The sequence below is a fragment of the Tachysurus vachellii genome, chromosome 26 (assembly GCF_030014155.1).
Source record: "Tachysurus vachellii isolate PV-2020 chromosome 26, HZAU_Pvac_v1, whole genome shotgun sequence".
Lineage (NCBI taxonomy): Eukaryota > Metazoa > Chordata > Actinopteri > Siluriformes > Bagridae > Tachysurus > Tachysurus vachellii.
Genome location: NC_083485.1, coordinates 12,937,890 through 12,956,849, shown reverse-complemented (window position 1 = coordinate 12,956,849; position 18,960 = coordinate 12,937,890). Strand labels below are relative to the sequence as shown.

The window sequence follows — 18,960 nt, the reverse complement described above, 5'->3', positions numbered from 1 at the left end:
ATAACTTATCAGAATAAGACAGTCATTGAAGATGAATGAAAATGTGTTTTGTGTGTGTGTGTACTGTATGTGTGTATATGTGTGTTTATATGTGTGTATGTGTATACGTGTGTTTATGTGTGTGTGTGTGTGTATATACGTGTGTGATTATGTGTGTGTGTGTACTATGTTTATTCCCTTGCCATCTGACTTTTTCAAAAATTCATGACCAAATTTTCATTGTACCCATCTCTATCTTTCTTTTTTTGCTAAGTACCTATTTCATAAATAACAACAATAAATGTAACACTCACAGAATCATCAGTGTCAGGAGTTTCTGCAATCCCACTATCGTAGCTGGTTAACTGGGCTATTTCTGCAACATGAGAAAAGAAATGAAAGCAATAAAACACAGAATGAGAAAAAAACACAAAAAAAACCAAAACGAATCCTTGAAGAGTATGAAGTTGATTAGCTCAGCACTGTCTGTTTTTGATCGAAGTTTGGAAGTAACTAAAGCTGATGAGCTGACTCGTGATTTCCTAAATGGGTTAAATCAAGTCGAAACCCAGAGAAAAGGATCTCAACATGTGTCTGGAGACATTTGTGGGAAACTGCAGAGCCAAACAAACCCCAGCAAGCTCATTCTCAGCTAACCTGCAAACAGCAGGAGGTAATGAACCAGACGCTAGGTTTGAGTCCCACAAGAGACTTGAGCACAGCGAAAAGACATCAAAACAGCTGCCCCTCTCCACTTTAAACCCTCACAAGCATGGCGCTGGGAGACCTTTGAGGATTAGAGAGGCTTGAAGGGATTTGGATGCGATCCAGATTTGGGTGAGGGATCCGAGAAGCTTCCAGGTTTACGGAGGGAGAGAAAGATGGTGGGTTACGGTACATGTGGGTCTAATTAGAGGTAATGACGATCTCGGATGTGGTATTACAGGATCATTAAAGGGAGTCTGCCTCAAAGATGGAGAACACACTCAATGCAGGCTAAAGGAATAACGTGATTTTCATTGGCGTTTGAGATTTATTACGTCTTTAGTTTAATCTTCTTTCATCAATATGGTGCTCTTTTTTTCACTTCGCTTAACGGCTTCCAAACATTATACACAATCCTGTTTGATTATTTGCAGATAGTGGTGTCAGAAGGATCGTTCTGGAATGTTCTAAGCAAAAATATCTCCGTAATTTATATATTGACGTTCTTTGGCGCTAAGAAGAATCTCACTGGTGAGTGAGAAAAGAAGTTCTTTTTAAACCTGAACAGCAACCAACAACCAGAGTATCACGCAGAAACACCAAATGCTCGCATTTACCAAATTTCATTCCATCTTACCTTCCAAAGGGTCTCGCGTCAAGCCGAGTTGGCTTATAATGTAGCGTGGAATGTCGGACTTGATGCCTTGTCCCTCTTTGGCGTGACCCTCAGCTGCCTCCAGCAGGTGATAGAACTCCTCTGGGTCAAACTCCTGTAAACACACCTCACAATTTATTTTTCTGTCTTTAAAAATAATACGTTGTATAAACAAATTTTACTCTAATTCTACTCTAAGGTCACTAATCTGAGGCGAATCCTGTCGTTTCTTAATTTGTGCTAAATAATGTATAGTGGCCAATAATACACACACTGACCACTTTATTAGGAAAACCTACCCAGTTGTGCACTGTCTTTTTTTTTTTTTTTTTGCACCATTATTTGTAAACACTCTTGTGTGTGAAAAACCCGAGATCGTCTGTTTCCAAAGTACTCAAACCAGCCCATCAGTCAATAGTCATGGCACAATCAGAGGCGGCGTCATCGAACTTTTCTCCGTTCTGATGTTTGATGATCTTGACTTGAATCTGCTGATTTTTCATGAATTGCATTACGTCATCTCATGGTCAACTGATTAGACAATTGCACTAATTGAGCTGGAGTACAGGTGTCCCTAATAAAGTGTACACCTAGGAAATGGTTTTAAATGTGTGCAGATGCTTGTAGCATCCACACTCTTGTCACAGACACAAGGATTCTCAGTGTTAAGTTATATGTTCTCTTTTTTTGAGGCTAAATGTCTGGAAAAGTGTTGTGGAACGAAATAAACAAACTTACGAGACACTCCAGAAGGCGCGCAGGTCTGGCGATGACGATGAGGATCTTCTTCACCAGTTCCTTAATGAAAGTCACCTCAGCACTCTCCGATCTCTCAGTGGACTGTGCACATGGTAACACAATTAGCAATGGGCAACTTGGGACCACATACACGAACACACGCACACACAATCCAAACCTCTCCATCTGTCCCTTTGTACTGGTCTTATAGCATTTTATATACAGTAGCAGGCTAAAAGAAAATCTAGAAGAGCAAAGCTAGCTAACACAGATAGCATTTGTCCACAGGCTACATATCATTAAAAATATTTGACTCAAAATAAAACAAAATGATCTTTTGACCACTTTTTCATGACTATACCCCCGAAAAATTAGAAAAATATCTAGAAATGTGAGTGACTTTTAACCAGACAAACATCCTCCTGAGGTAAATGTGGCTAGCTGGTTACCTCAGTCTTTAGCTTTGCTTGCAAGCCTGCATCAAAACAGACTTCACTCAGGCTTTATCATAGTTTAATAACAATTTGACAAAAATTACTGGCATCATACCGACATTTTCTTCTTCTGTATCAGTTAAGTTTTTAAGCCACAGTTAGCTAACTAGCAAAGGCTAATTTTGGCATTGTCATACACCTGTTAGCAGTAACAAGGTGGTAATAAAATGCCACAATAATTATAACAGGTTGTATTGATGCTTTTAATTTATATTCCTGTTTCAATTGTTACTAAAATTAAGTCAGTAATTATGGTAACAAGTTGTGAATAAAAATGTCAGTGAATAGTGAATTTAATCATTTAGAAATGATTTTTCCTGGCGTTATAAATATTTTTTCTTGTTGTAATACTAAATTATTAATCGTTGTAGTGCATTTTTTTAAAATATTTTAAATACTTCATGTTTTAGAGTTGCATGGAACAACATATATGATTTTTCCCACTGCTAAATTTACAAAACACACCGTATGATTATGAAATGAATCAGGCATAGAAGCTTTTATCTTCACCACATATACATTCCAGCACAGTGAAGTTCTTTTCTTCGCAGGTTGGTGTCAAAGCACAGGGTCCCTATGATACTGAGCAGGGTTAAAGCCAATTAAGGACAAGCTTGGTAGTGCTGGGGCTTGAACCCTGATCCTCAGATCAACAACCCAGAGCCTTAACCGCTTGAGCCACGACTGCCCCAGAAGTCTTTATTTTTGTCACATATTCATTACAGCACAGTGAAATTTTTTCTTCACATATCTATCACATAACTTTGGAGATTGGGTCAGAGCACAGGGCGAGCCAAGATACAACCCTGGAGCAGAGAGGGTTAAGGGCCTTGCTCGAGAGCCCAACAGTGGCAACTTGGCAGTGATGGGGTTCGAAACCCCGATCGTCTGTTCAACAACCAACATTACTCCATCTGTTTACAGACAGGTTTAATGTTGTGAAATTTCCGCAAATTGATCAGAATCAGTATGCATTCCAAACTATATAACTGTAAACAGTCATTAACTCACCATCCTCTCTTTTAAGCAAGTTAATAAGACAAAAAAATATAAACACAACCGGCCATCTTACTGAAAAAGGATAAAAATAAAAACACTAATTATTCTGTCTGAAAGGCTGTTAAAAAATGCTGTCAAAAATGCTTACAGCTACTTCCTCTAATGAGCTGAGTGTGAATTATTAGGGAAAATACAACACAATGACATATAACCATATCTAAGAAAACCTCCTGAAAGCTCCTCACCTCCTGAAAAAGTCGTTCGAGTTTGTCAGTGAGCTCGCAGAAGTAGCGAGAGGTGATGAGGCCGAGGCGAGATTTCTCGAGGCAGTCGCGTGCCAGTTCAATGATCTGGTGATGGGCGAAGCTGAGCACTCCATCCGCCAGAGGCAGCGCGTTCTCCGGGGAGCTGCTGCTTATGATCTCCTGAATGCGCTCCTCCATCTGCGCTGTGGCCTGAACAACACACAGAGCAGACAGCTCAGTACAAACACTGCAAAACTCATGAAGCTCTAAACACAAAACCTGGGTTTGTTGCTTACCTTAGGAAAGCGTTCTTTGTACACATGATTCATCATAATAATCTCATGATCGCAGCACGATAGAGATCTTCCAGGGCTGAAATCCACAGAAAGATACAACAGCATTGTGGTTCCATTTCAAACACGGGCAAAAAAAAAAAAAAACAAACAGCAAGATTTAAAACACAGCATTTGTTGTACCTGAGGCTACGTGAGCGCGGGCGCATGGGCGTGGCCCTGCGGTGGTCATCGCCGGCAATGCTCTCAGTGCAGAAGTGTTTGGACAGGAAGTGGAGCTCATCGGCAGTGGGCTGAAAGGGCAGCTGATGGAGCTTCTCCTGTGATGAACAGGACGACTAGAAATGACAAGGACGTACATTAAATAAGTAATAAATAAGTTCAAACGAGCATTTATATATTTATATTGATATTTCTATCAGCTAATATTTGAATGATAATAATAACCTGGCTGTTATATTACTGTGATCACCAGAAAGATGAGATTTTGCAGGAAATGTGTACAACAGTCTGCAAATGTTTTCACCCCTTTCAAAAAAATTCCTTTATTTATTTACAACAATACAAGCTTCATATTATAAGACTTAAGTCTAGATCTGCAGTTGAGGTATCTGCAGTCATTAAAAAGCTCAAAAGTTTGCAACCCCCTCGACACGCTCTAGTCATTTTAATGACGTGGTTCGTGATTGTTTTCTGTATTTTTGAAATAATAAAAAGTTTAAAAGCTGGAACTGAATAAACGTTAAGAAAAGAAACACATACAGAGCAGGCTGACTGGATGCTCAACTGACCATTTCCATCAGTTTTGCAAAGTTGCACATTAATTTGGGTAAATTCTCCCATGTCCACCCTTAAATGTCTTGCCTAAACGGCATCTGTGCCCGTTATTCTCTGGCTGTGCTTGTTGGCTCTATCTCATCAGCTCATCGCCGGTTGGCTGGGACGATTCAACCAGATTGTCTGCCATTTCATCCCCAGGTGGGTGTGTGCTGAAACAGTGTCAGTAAACACAGCCACAGCCAGTGAGTGAGTGAACGAGTGGGTTTTCTGGCGAAGAAGCGGGCACATATTTACCAGGAAACAAATCTGCTCGGAGCCATGTTAGTCAGAGCGGCAGCATCTGTTATTTATCGCTAAACAGCACGCGTTGCTTTGCACTCAGTTGGAGTCTGAATCTAACTTAAAGTCAAATTTGTGTAGTTGAAGTCCTCACAGGTAGAAAAAAAAACCCTCTATTTTGGAAGAGAATCTGTATTTCTTTTTCTCTGTATATTGCTCTTTTCTGAAATCTGAGGATTTATTCCTGCTTGTTTAATCTCAAAATTAAAGAAAAAAATAAAATTATATATATATATATATATATATATATATATATATATATATATATATATATATATATATATATATATAACTAAAATCACATCACCCAGACCAGGCACTTACTGAGGACAAATGAATAAGCATGCAGTGCGTCACAAGAACTGCATCAATAAGCTTAATGAATGTGGTCATTCTCTCCCCAAACCCTGCCCCCGGGATCTGACTGCTATCGATAAGTATTAATATTACACGTTTATCCCAGTGACTCAGAGCAGCTCAGAAATACCAGGCATGAAAAAAATTTCACTGTAATGTATGGAGTGCTTACAGAAAGAGTGGAACTAGGGGTGTTGGTTCCATATCCGGATGACGGGAGGGATGCCAGGGACCAGCGTCGTCCGTCGGTCCTACACAAGAACACAGACATCGCTATAACGGCTTAGGGCTAAGTGAATGAAACCTGCAGCACGTAACAAACAGGGTTAAACCACGGTCGATGAGTGAAACACCAGAGGGAAGGGAAAAGCTGAATGACTCATTGATTCTCAGAGAGAGAGAGAGAGAGAGAGAGAGAGAGAGAGAGAGAGAGAGAGAGAGAGCGAGAGAGGGGATGAATGCTGATTACAAAGCAGCTCTGGCCAAGTGCGAGGGTTTTTTACAGAACGGCATTTAGTGTGCTATTTCCTGTAGAACGCTTTTGCCAGGCTGATAGCAATAACAGATGAACAAAACAACAAAAGTGAGTTGTGAGAAAACATACTGACGGTTTAGGAGCCGAGAAATTCATTAGTGTACTCGGAGGGAAACAAATGGGAAAGGCAAACGTAACATACAGCACGCTCCTTTATTTACCTGTCTACTCTGCAGCCGGGGCTGAATTATAAGCAGTGAGAAAGGGTATAACATACTTTAATTTGTAACACAAATTTGATTTTATTAAAAAATTTGTTCTAGCTTTCTATAAAATTGAGCCCTTTAGCTCTATTTCAACATCCTGTTTGTAGAAATGTAGACTTCTTGTCAGTGCTGGATGTTTTACCTGCGAGCGAAGGAGAAGTGGGCTGAGGCACTGGGAGAGAAGTTTCTAGGACTGTCCTGAGGACTGGTGCCTGAAGGAAAAAAAAACACAAGAAACTTAACACACAGACTGTTTCCAACTATCATACAAGAAATTAAACAAAATAAATGATTTATTTTTTTCATTTAATATGGATTATATCCCATGGGACTTGGATTACAAGCTGGGGTTTCCTGTGGATTAGTGTTGAAGGTGACCTATTGATTGGAAGGTTGTGAGTTTGAATCCCTAGTCCACCAAGCTGCCACTGCTGGGCCACTGAGCAAGGCCCTTAACCCCTCAATTGCTCAGTTGTATAAATTAATACCAAAACCAAATGCCGTAAATGTAAACAAGAACTCTGTACGAACGGAGAAGAGAGACAGGAATCAACAGGAATCAGCTCTGAATAGTTCCAGCAACGTTCCCTGGGCATCCAGAGCTTGTGGCAACTCCACTTGTGTTCTGTGTCATAAAGAGGTTGGACCTTCAATGAGAAGAGGCAAACCCTGTGAGGATCCTAAGGCATCTATGCCCCTTTTCTACCGGGGCAGTTTGAGTGCTGGTTCGGAGCCAGAGCCTAATTTAGAACCAGTTCTTTCTTTTTCGACAGCCAAAGCACCGGTTCTGAACCAGGAAAAGTGGTTCTTAAGTAGCACCAAAACGTTGCTGGTCTAGACTTAAGAACTGCTTGTGTCAGGGGCTGTGGGCGGGGCTACTGTTTAATACACTTTTACTTTACCGCGATATGATACATTATCAGCACACATGATAGTAAGTAGCTACATGCTAAGGCTAACTTTTTTCTGTGTTAATGATAAAATAACGTTATGTACTTTCTCGATTACAACCTCCGTTTATACAGATTACATGGAGCTGCACGTACACGTTGGATTCGCCGCGTTTGGGTGTTAATGTAGGTTCACAAAGCCATGAGCATTAACAGTAAAGCAACATCCGCCATTGATGTGTTTGTGTTTGCCGCTGCTGCGCTAACGTTGCTGGCACACGCGACACGTATACAGTGACGTCAGACTCGGCTCTGTGATGGCTCTTTAGTCGGTGGAAAGACAAACCGGTTCTTAGAAGGTTCACCAGTGGAACCAAATTTGAACCAGCACCAGCGCTAGCTCTGAACCAGCACCCGGTTCTTTTTGGTGGAAAAGGGGCACTAGAGATGTACAGTACCAGCTCCAGATAGATTCCACTTCATGAAGATCTCAGACATGAGATCAATAAGGAGATTTCAACTCCATGTGGTCTTTGAGGACAACAACCTCCTAATCAATACACATTTGTCAGACTGTATCTGACTGTAGAAAGGACATTATTTATAATAACACTCTCTGGTGTTTATAAAACAGTTCATAAATCACATCCTCCAGTGTCACCCAAATGAGGATGAGGTTCCCTTTTAAAACTGGTTCCTCTCAAGGTTTCTTCCTCTTCCATCTAAGGGAGTTTTTCCTCACCACAGTCACCTGAATCACCTCAGACTTGTTCATTTGGGACAAATACAAACACTTAAAATAACAGGAACAAAAAAAAAAAGAAAAAAGAAACAGGAACTGTTTTTTTGGACATTGTGCACGATGCAACTATAAACGGTTAAAAGCATGTCACGTGTCACTCGTTAATAAATTTAATGAGCTGCTGTGGTATAAACGCTGTTATAGAGAAATAATCAAGCCAACGATTCATTACTTACCTACACACATCACACCAGGTTGTAATTTATTTATTGTATTTATCTTTTAGAGTGCAGCCAGAGTTCACTCTGATAATTACATAGTAATAATAATCGTCACCAGACCCAGTGTTCCAAAACAATTCGGTCAGAAATTCAGGAGCAAATCAGAGGACCCATTTAGTAAGTGCACACACAACAGGACAAAGCATGAAAGAACATCTAGGAAAAGCTTTGAGTGAATCACGCTGATGTAGCGTTTGAACCAATCGAAAGCAGATGGCCTTCGTGGTGCTAAATAAACGGCTGTGATAAACTAGTGAGAGACGGAGAATAGTGTTTGGTACTTCTCAGTACTGATACTTACCTACATGAATTAATCAGGGGCATCATGTAATGTTGTACTCAGAAGTGTGCTCAGTGCTCGCAGAAGTGAAGTGCTCTCGTTATTTCTGCTCTGCACACTCATGTAGGTCATCATGCTCTCGGTTAAAGATAAACCCTCCAACTTGTGTTATAGGAGGATGCTGTATTTCATCAAGAGCATTGCCATCGTTAAATAGAGTTAAATATGGAGCTGGTTTGACTCTCAGGCTCCTGCTGTGTGGTCTGAAGTTTGGCCCCCCAGAGGCAATAGAAACATATGGGCAAAAGCTAGTTATCCACAAACCCCACTGTTTCTGTGCACTGCTTCTGGCTATGAGGGTCGGTCAGAGAGAAACGTGTGTATGTGTGTGTGTGTCTGTGTCCCTAGTGAAGGAACATCATGGCTACAGCCCTCTGACCAACATTAATCACACATCATTCGCACCACTGATTAAAACAGGGGGTTCAGAGTTAATTAACAAAGACAAACTGAGGCTGAGTGAAAGCGGGGTTTGTGCTAACAGCCGAAAATCCTTCAGTAAAGCTTTCATTCATTAGGCAAGAAAGTCGTTAGTTTGCTTGACAGACGTCTGTGACACTGGAATGACACGCTTGACCTGAATTTAATCAAAAAGCTGAGCTGATCGGTCTAGCGTAATTATTTTCATATTACTGAATATGGGAATATTAGACTGATAAAAAGTCATTATTATCAAAGAATGATAACATTTAAGATAATCTTAAAAAAAATTATTATGTCTTACAGTCAACACCCTCAACGCAGTAAGACCTGGACGGTGTGCTCCTCAACATACAAGCAAGAAATTCTTTTTATATATATAATATATATATATATATATATATATATATATATATATATATATATATATATATATATACACACACACATACATACATACATACATACATATATATATATATATATATATATATATATATATGTATGTATGTGTGTGTATATATATATATATATATATACACACACATACATACATACATATATACATATATATATATATATACATATATATATATATATATATATATATATATATATATATATATATATATATATATATATATATATATATGTATGTATGTATGTATGTGTGTGTATATATATATATATATATATATATATATATATATACACAGTGAGGAAAATAAGTATTTGAACACCCTGCTATTTTGCAAGTTCTCCCACTCAATCATGGAGGGGTCTGAAATTGTCATCGTAGGTGCATGTCCACTGTGAGAGACATAATCTAAAAAAAAAAAAATTCAGAAATCACAATACATGATTGTTTAACTATTTATTTGTATGATACAGCTGCAAATAAGTATTTGAACACATGTCTATCAGCTAGATTTCTGACCCTCAAAGACCTGTTAGTCTGCCTTTAAAATGTCCACCTCCACTCCATTTATTATCCTAAATTAGATGCACCTGTTTGAGGTCGTTAGCTGCATGAAGACACCTGTCCACTCCATACAATCAGTAAGAATCCAACTACTAACATGGCCAAGACCAAAGAGCTGTCCAAAGACACTAGAGACAAAATTGTACACCTTCACAAGGCTGGAAAGGGCTACGGGGAAATTGCCAAGCAGCTTGGTGAAAAAAGGTCCACTGTTGGAGCAATCATTAGAAAATGGAAGAAGCTAAACATGAAGGTCAATCTCCCTCGGACTGGGGCTCCATGCAAGATCTCACCTCGTGGGGTCTCAATGATCCTAAGAAAGGTGAGAAATCAGCCCAGAACTACACGGGAGGAGCTGGTCAATGACCTGAAAAGAGCTGGGACCACCGTTTACAAGGTTACTGTTGGTAATACACTAAGACGTCATGGTTTGAAATCATGCATGGCACGGAAGGTTCCCCTGCTTAAACCAGCACATGTCCAGGCCCGTCTTAAGTTTGCCAATGACCATTTGGATGATCCAGAGGAGTCATGGTAGAACGTCATGTGGTCAGATGAGACCAAAATAGAACTTTTTGGTCATAATTCCACTAAACGTGTTTGGAGGAAGAAGAATGATGAGTACCATCCCAAGAACACCATCCGTACTGTGAAGCATGGGGGTGGTAGCATCATGCTTTGGGGGTGTTTTTCTGCACATGGGACAGGGCGACTTCACTGTATTAAGGAGAGGATGACTGGGGCCATGTATTCTGAGATTTTGGCGAACAACCTCCTTCCCTCAGTTAGAGCATTGAAGATGGGTCGAGGCTGGGTCTTCCAACATGACAAATGACCCGAAGCACACAGCCAGGATAACCAAGGAGTGGCTCTGTAAGAAGCATATCAAGGTTCTGGCGTGGCCTAGCCAGTCTTCAGACCTAAACCCAATAGAGAATCTTTGGAGGGAGCTCAAACTCTGTGTTTCTCAGCGACAGGCCAGAAATCTGACTGATCTAGAGAAGATCTGTGTGGAGGAGTGGGCCAAAATCCCTCCTGCAGTGTGTGCAAACCTGGTGAAAAACTACAGGAAACGTTTGACCTCTGTAATTGCAAACAAAGGCTACTGTACCAAATATTAACATTGATTTTCTCAGGTGTTCAAATACTTATTTTCAGCTGTATCATACAAATAAATAGTTAAAAAAATCATACATTGTGATTTCTGGATTGTTTTTTTTTTTTAGATTATGTCTCTCACAGTGGACATGCACCTACGATGACAATTTCAGACCCCTCCAATGATTTCTAAGTGGGAGAACTTGCAAAATAGCAGGGTGTTCAAATACTTATTTTCCTCACTGTATATACACACATATATATATAGCTCATCTTCCATAAGGTATTTATCCTCCTCAGGGTCACGCTGGATCTGGAGCCTGTTCACTCTTAGTCCATTCGCACACATGCTCAAACTTATTCACACCTCAGGGCAATTTAGCGTTGCTAATCTATTAGTTAGCATACATCTGGGACGAAGGAGGAAGACCAATGCAGACAGAATTCAGTCGAGTAAGGATCGAACCCTGCAGCAGTGAGGTGTCATGGAATAACGAAAGAAATAAAGAGATAGACAGAGAAAGAGAGACATACACACAAAGAAATACCCATAATGACAGAAATAGAGAGCGAGAGAGAGAGAGAAAGAGAGAGAGAGCATTACCTGTGTGTGAAGAAAAGGGTGAGTGGGGCCGAGGAAGTCCCGATGACTGTCCGCTTCCTATAAGACTCTTCCTGTTCCCCGTCCTGCAGCTGAAACAACACACAGCACTAAGTAGCTAGTTAAAGGTTCTAGGATCCTTAAAGGTGTTCAACATGGAAGTCTTTCTTAAAGCGAACACAAAATCTCTCCGGCTGAAACCTCCAAACCTTCTCCCAGTCTGAAACCTCCAAACCTTCTCCCAGTCTGAAACCTCCAAACCTTCTCCCAGTCTGAAACCTCCAAACCTTCTCCCAGTCTGAAACCTCCAAACCTTCTCCCAGTCTGAAACCTCCAAACCTTCTCCCAGTCTGAAACCTCCAAACCTTCTCCCAGTCTGAAACCTCCAAACCTTCTCCCAGTCTGAAACCTCCAAACCTTCTCCCAGTCTGAAAACTCCAAACCTTCTCCCAGTCTGAAACCTCCAAACCTTCTCCCAGTCTGAAACCTCCAAACCTTCTCCCAGTCTGAAACCTCCAAACCTTCTCCCAGTCTTAAACCTCCAAACCTTCTCCCAGTCTGAAACCTCCAAACCTTCTCCCAGTCTGAAAGCTGCTTTTCTCTTTGTTTCCTAATGGCCTTCATGTACAGACACTGTATAAATGATGGTGTAATGCTAAAAGATTAATAATATCCTGAGATTGTTTTCCTAACTGACTTTATGTAGTGAAGATATTTTTGTCATAATGATGCTTTTTCGATATCCGAGTCATTCTTCTCAGCCACATTGTTTCACACAGGTCCTACACATCAGGTCCAGACATCATTTTACTTCAAATCTTGTGTGGCTTTGTCTTTAAGTGACAATTAATCAATTCGACTGTTTAAAAAATGCTATAAATGTGGAGCATATAAGTTTCTTTCATCATGAAGAAGTCATTATGCTCCTGACTCCATGGGATTCATCCCAAATCAACAAAACAAACGAGTACAAGTTAAATCCGCTTGTTGACAATGTATGTGTGTGATTAAAAATAAAAAAGGAATATATATGAAAGAAAAGTTACGATCATTATGGGAAAATCAGTCAGTGAGCAGAAACAGGGCTTAACTAATACCTGGAAACTTCAAAATTCATCCAAGTCCCAAAATCTACACACAAAACAACCACAAACCGCATAACAGCCAATGTTTAGAATCCTGTAAATAGACCAAAATAAAAAAAAAAATAAAAACCAACAACCTTAAATATGTCAAGGCTTCAATCATGAGAAGAGAAAAATAAAAACCTAATATACCGTCGTCTTGATTTTCTCCACAAGTTGTACCACTTGGCCCTGTTGAGATAGTTCATCAAAGTAATGATGTACACATCCTCGAGGCTAGTCCACATTCGTCCTGACGTTTACACCGAAACTCAGTTAAAAGTGACGGAACGCTGCCATTCCTCCAGCCCCAGCGAGCACCAGGTACTGACCGCTTCACCAGCAGAACGATTAGAGGTCATTATGCAGATCCTATTAGCTCACTGGCTTTAATCGTCCCACAATGCCCTCCATACGGACAAGCTGGGGCACGAACCGACCGCTTTAACAACTTATTCAGATCTCTGGATCAATAATTGTGTAACTTATTAAATCAAATAAAGATTCTGTAGTTAATCATACCAACACATTCACAATACAGAGATGCAGAGACTAAGTCATATAACCGGTTAGAAATATTGAACGTGTGATGTGAAACTTGTTAGGGGATTTTTTTTTCACTATGACGTACTACCCGGAAACTTCTAGCAGCATGCTAGCTTAGTTAATGATGAACAAAGATAGGACTGTTACTGTAGCGTTATATTTCAACAGTTTCGTCTAGTCTCAAACAAATCACAGCGGAGATTGATCATGTGATCATCTCTTTTACAAATGAAAAAAAAAATAAAAAATCCCTTTTTTTACCAGTACGCTGGTGTTCGGTGCCAAAAGTCTGATCTAAAATGAGTCTGTTGGCTTTCAGTGTGAGACGTGTGTTTTTCCCTCTTATGAACAAGCACTTGGGGTGTCACAGAGAGCAGATATAGGTTTGAGATCAACACTTTTAAGTCGAAAATTAAAAACCTTTTTTTTTTTTTTGGAACTTTTTAATATTGCTCCTTGTATTCTAGAAATAAATAGAAATATGTATAAAAATATTAGAACTTTTTAAAGCTTTGGGTGTCTACTTTCATATGAGCTTCATATTAACCACCACTGTGGAGTGAGACATGACGAAGACGTTCGTTGATCAGCATGGACACAGCAAAACAGGAGCAAATTCCCTTTAATTAACAATAGCAGTTTTAATAAAATGAGCTCTGACTCTTCTTTAGGATATATGACATTCCCCAAAGGGTTTTATTTCTTATTTGACGGATGGCATCTTCATGGCATCTTAATTATTCATTTACTGTACACCTGAGCTGTGCACAAAAACAAACAAAAAAAAAAAAACACACATATACGCTACTTTAAAACGATAATTCTAAAAAGAATAGTTCAGCGGTTATTAGGCCAATCCTGAAGAGGCTGTAAAGTCCAGTAACGGCATAAAAAACATTCATCATTTCAGTAGGTATGTAAAATGTAGTTCACAGGTGCTCAGCAAAAGAGGATCAGATGTACTACAGCTATTTATACAGCCTTGTCAGGCAGGAAGATTAAACTCCATCAGCCCCGAGTGGTTGATCCTAGATGCCTCCTACAGCTTAGTAGTGACATATAACACTAGCGTTATTTAAAAAAAATGACAGTAAAAAAACATTTCATATGACAGTCGTAAGATGGTGAACCACAGTAATAACCACAGGCTGCTTTTTGTTCTCTTAATTCTCTTGAATGGCTTCTGAGTTGTGTTACTATACTAAAATAAGGCGACTGTCTTACAGTGATCGTCATCGCCGAAGCAGGCAGACGAGCATCAAACACCAAACTGAAGTGAAGGTGTTACATAAATCCGCTGGATTCTGAATTCGCCTGGATTCCAGACCGGAGAAGAAAGCATCGTTCACACCACAGGATTTACATCAGCACCATGCCATTATTTAAACACAAGCTTATATAATAGAATCATCTCAAGCAGTTTAGAAGATGCCACATTCTTTCTGTACTGTATGTAGATGGCAGCTAGACGTGTATGCGCAGGATTTTTTCTTTCCAACCGAATGTTGGTCGGCAAGTGGGTCAACACCAAAGAGCAGGAAACAGATTATAATATCACTCCAAATCCTAGACAAAAATGCTTTTGAATGCAATGTTTATTGATAATGAATAATGAAGATAATTTATCTATGTCTCATGCTTGCTGAACAAAGAATACAATATTGTACCAATAGAACAAAGCCTGGTTTATATTCTTCAACCCAATTTAAACGGTCTACAGAAAAAAGAAAAAAAAAACAAACAGCAACACAAATCCTGTCATTGTGCTGGTCACAAACATAAGCGTGTACTATTCAATAATTCTGACTGTCTGTTGTGGCCTCATAAATCCAGTTAATTTAATCGACGCCCTTTTAAACACAAGTAACTTTTCAAACAAAGCCGCAACAGTCAGCCTTTATAATTCTCAGTCAAGCTAGAGATAATGTGTGCGTCAAAGTCTTTTTGATGCCTCAGGCCATTTTCTAACTTAAGACAAATTTATTGGTGTAGAGTGTTAGAGTCTTTAATAATTAAAAAATAATAAAGATTTTGACCTCTCGTTCTTTTTGACACAGTAGTTTGTAATTTTCTCAGGCAAACTCCAGCTTCATGTGAATCCACACTTCAAGAACCCAGAGTTTCCAATGAACCCGTGCATCAAGTAAACCTGAGATTCACGTGAATCTAGTGTTAATTTTGTCAGACGAGACGAGACGAAACGAAATGTTCGTCAACAACCTTTTTTTTTTTCATGACTAAGACGACACCATGACAAGACTGCACCGTTGTCCAAAAACGCTGACTAAGACTAAATTAACATGCATTATTGTTGACGAAAAAAGACGAGACGAAAATGTTTTGTATAAAATAAAAACTAAGATAAAATCTCTCTTCATTTTCGTCTACAATTGTCTCTGCTTTTTCATCAGCTGTTACGCCTTTAAAATATTCGCAACGACTTCGCGGCTTCGCGCTGTTTAGTGTGTGTGTAGAAACATTTCGTCCACACGCCGCTCAAAAAAAACTCCTGAGCGCAAGTCCACCCCTGGTCTAGGCTTTTTGTGTTAAATTATATTTCCTGTCACTGCGCAGGCTCTTTTATTGTACATGACAGCTTATGTCCCGATGACCGGTCTTTGCATTACGATTAAAAGCAGTATCAGTAAAGTAAAAAATGTGATGTGCAGTCAAGTTCGAGTGTATGCACTGTTTAAACGAGTGTTCTCAACTACTCACTGATACTTTTGTGATTTGCGGACTGTAAATAGGTTGTATTTTAGGCCCACAGTAAATTAGGCCTATTCTTTTCAGTTTTTCTGAGTATATTTATTTTATTTCTGATTTGAAACAGAAACATGAGACACAAGGCAACCAAAACAGTTTTAAAAACCTTTGTAACTTAAGTTGTCAGTCGGAGTCTGTTGGGCCCCAGCTTTTAAATTGTGTTGGTTAAAGTAAAATACTCTTCAGAACAAGTTAATCATTTGTGAATGTGTCTCCTAAATCAAAAATTGAAAACCAGACACGTTTAACATTTGCATTCAACAAAAACCATTCAACAAGTGTATTTTGTCACGTAATTATGACATTTAACCAATGTTTAAGATGTGAAACACTTTTTTTACTGAAATGTTTATAAGTAATAATCTCAGTAATAATGTGTTATTTTAAAAAAAGACTACAATTTTTTGACTAAAACTAGACCAAAATGACGAGACTTTTAGTCGACGAAAAATTGACTAACAAAAAAAGATATGTGAATGACTAAATATGACTAAAACTAACAAGGACATTTGGCACAAGACTAAGACTAAGACTAAATTAAAAATAGGTGACGAAATTAACACTACTGTAACGTGAATCCAAGCTTCAAGTGAGCTCAAGCTTCACGCAGACATTTCCCCAAACATCAAGTGAACCAAAGCTTCACACGAACCCAAGCTTCGAGCGTGAACTCGAGATTTAAGCAAAACGAGGTTTTCTAGCAACTTACAGGGTTGAACAGTGACATTAATTCAAAATCCACTGCATTAGATAGCGGCATCTTCAAGCCTCCAGAGCATCTTGTGGATAGCATTAAACTCAACTGACAAATCAAATCAAAACAACTAAATTATTTTTGTACCTGAAAGCAAGAAGCTGTGACTGATTAAGATTTTTACTAAAACCAACAAATGGCAATCCAACATTGACTGTTAAATGATCCAAGAACTGACCCAGGGTGTGGACTTAAGCATCTCATACCTCATAGTACCTCATATCTCTCATAGAGATAAAATGGAACACAAATAGTGCTCAAACATCAAGCTCCATTCCCTTGATTTACCTTTGTAACCTTTGTAGATGGCATCCATTAAGAAGGTGAGGCAAGAAGAAGCTTGAGCTGGACATCGAGCTGGACACACAGAAATCAGAGTGAAGAACCGTGTCAACACTCCACTGTTAGCATTCCTGTTAGCCTTTTTTTAGCGTAACCCCACCGCTCGCAGACACATGTCCAGGCACATCTTATCTTAGCTGAGGAAGCTGTATGCTGTGAAGCAGATGGTCCGTTCTTCAAACTGAATGTTTTGCCATTCCAAAAAAGAAGATAACACCAATAATAGTAGAAGGATTTGCTTTCCATACCACAGCAAAGAGCTTGCTGTTTTTCCTCCTCACACAGCTCAAACACAGTTGATTTCAAGTAACAGGGATCTAGCACTTCACATCCTGCTTGGGAGTGAGGAGACAAGAGATGGGGAGGAGTGGCGAATGAGTCAGGGCAGGACTGCATCATCAGTATTCCCCATCTGGCTTTACTCGGCCTATCAAGCTGCTGCTTTGAAGCTTGTCTGAAATGGAAATTCATTGCTTCTCAATGGTTACCTTTAGGTCCGAATCCTGTTATCTCTCTACCTTCTCTGGAAATGGTGAAGAAAACCAGCACTATTTTACATCATAGCCAAAAGTCCATAAACACCTGACAAACACACCCTTTAATCCTTCATAAACATGCCATTCCAGATTTATTCCCTTTTTGTCACTTTAATAAACTCAACTCTTCTGGAAGGCTTTCACAATGGATAATTTTAAAGTGGCTGTGGGAATTGACCTGCCCATTTAGCCACAAGAGCATGAACAAGGTCAGGCATTGATTTCAGGCAAGAAGGTCTGGTACAAAGTTAGAATTCCAATTCATCCCAAAGCTGTTTAATGGGTTGAAAGTCAGGGCACTAAAGTTTTTCCATGAGTCAGAAATCAGAGGATCTGATACCTATTCTATACTTATCTGGTTACGAACATCAGAATGTTGATGGCTGCAACCTGTCACCAATTTCCAGCAGGAACAATGTACATCTTGTGGCGAGTAAGCAAGACATCTTCATGAGTCATCATGGTTTCAGGTTGGGTGTAATACATTTTGGATAAAAGCATTAGCCAAATGCTCTTTTCCACATATAGTGTTGAAATGTATCAAACTCTAGCAACAGCTACTGTACATATCTCAAATCTCACAGACGGCCAACTAATCACTGAGCATTTACAAGAGAGATTCAGGTAATATTGATGACATTTGACACCACACACAGATCATGACGTAGCCAGTCACCCAACACGCAGACCAAAGTCCATTCCGCAGCTCGGGTTCTTTATCTTTTCCTACCGAGCTTTGCTGATTTTAGCACCAGCATCAGGCCTAATCTCCTTCTTGGTTGCCATGTCCCAAAGGGTCCTATGTAGCAGCCTGTGCTCTAGATAGGAGAGCACTGTTTCTGTGCCCCCATTAAGAGAGGATGAATTAAAGGCACCCGCAGAGATCTGAATCAGAGAGTCTCCACTTTACTTCTGTATAATGCCGTGAATTACTGTGAAGATTGGCAATAAAATGTAATCGCTGCATTTAGCTGTAGATAGTCCGAGGTAGAGTTGGACGATATGACTAGGGTTGGGTATCAAAAGAAATTTTCCGGTTCCGATTCCGGTTCCAGTTCTGCCTTACGATTCCCGGTTCTGATTCCGATTCATAATAAAAGAAATGTGAAAAATAATGCACAATACTTAAACAATTCCATTTGTGTTTATTAATCACTCTTTAAATATTTTAAACAGAGCATTTCAATTCACATATTGAAAGACCTACTTATTC

At 39.5% G+C, this 18,960-nt stretch overlaps 1 protein-coding gene across 7 annotated transcripts in view; it reads right to left on the bottom strand.

Annotated features, from left to right (window-relative positions):
• The window catches only part of mast4 (microtubule associated serine/threonine kinase family member 4), an 87,072-nt gene that overhangs the window by 15,263 nt on the left and 52,849 nt on the right, over positions 1 to 18,960 (bottom strand). For all 7 annotated transcript variants that reach the window (XM_060863623.1, XM_060863624.1, XM_060863625.1 and 4 more), the window contains 9 exons: positions 11,683 to 11,771; positions 6,468 to 6,537; positions 5,757 to 5,835; positions 4,292 to 4,446; positions 4,112 to 4,187; positions 3,816 to 4,025; positions 2,078 to 2,179; positions 1,322 to 1,454; positions 294 to 355 (listed from right to left, as the gene is read on the bottom strand). In XM_060863623.1, coding sequence (XP_060719606.1) covers positions 294 to 355; positions 1,322 to 1,454; positions 2,078 to 2,179; positions 3,816 to 4,025; positions 4,112 to 4,187; positions 4,292 to 4,446; positions 5,757 to 5,835; positions 6,468 to 6,537; positions 11,683 to 11,771 — 976 coding nt within the window. The remainder of the gene's footprint in view (positions 1 to 293; positions 356 to 1,321; positions 1,455 to 2,077; positions 2,180 to 3,815; positions 4,026 to 4,111; positions 4,188 to 4,291; positions 4,447 to 5,756; positions 5,836 to 6,467; positions 6,538 to 11,682; positions 11,772 to 18,960) is intronic.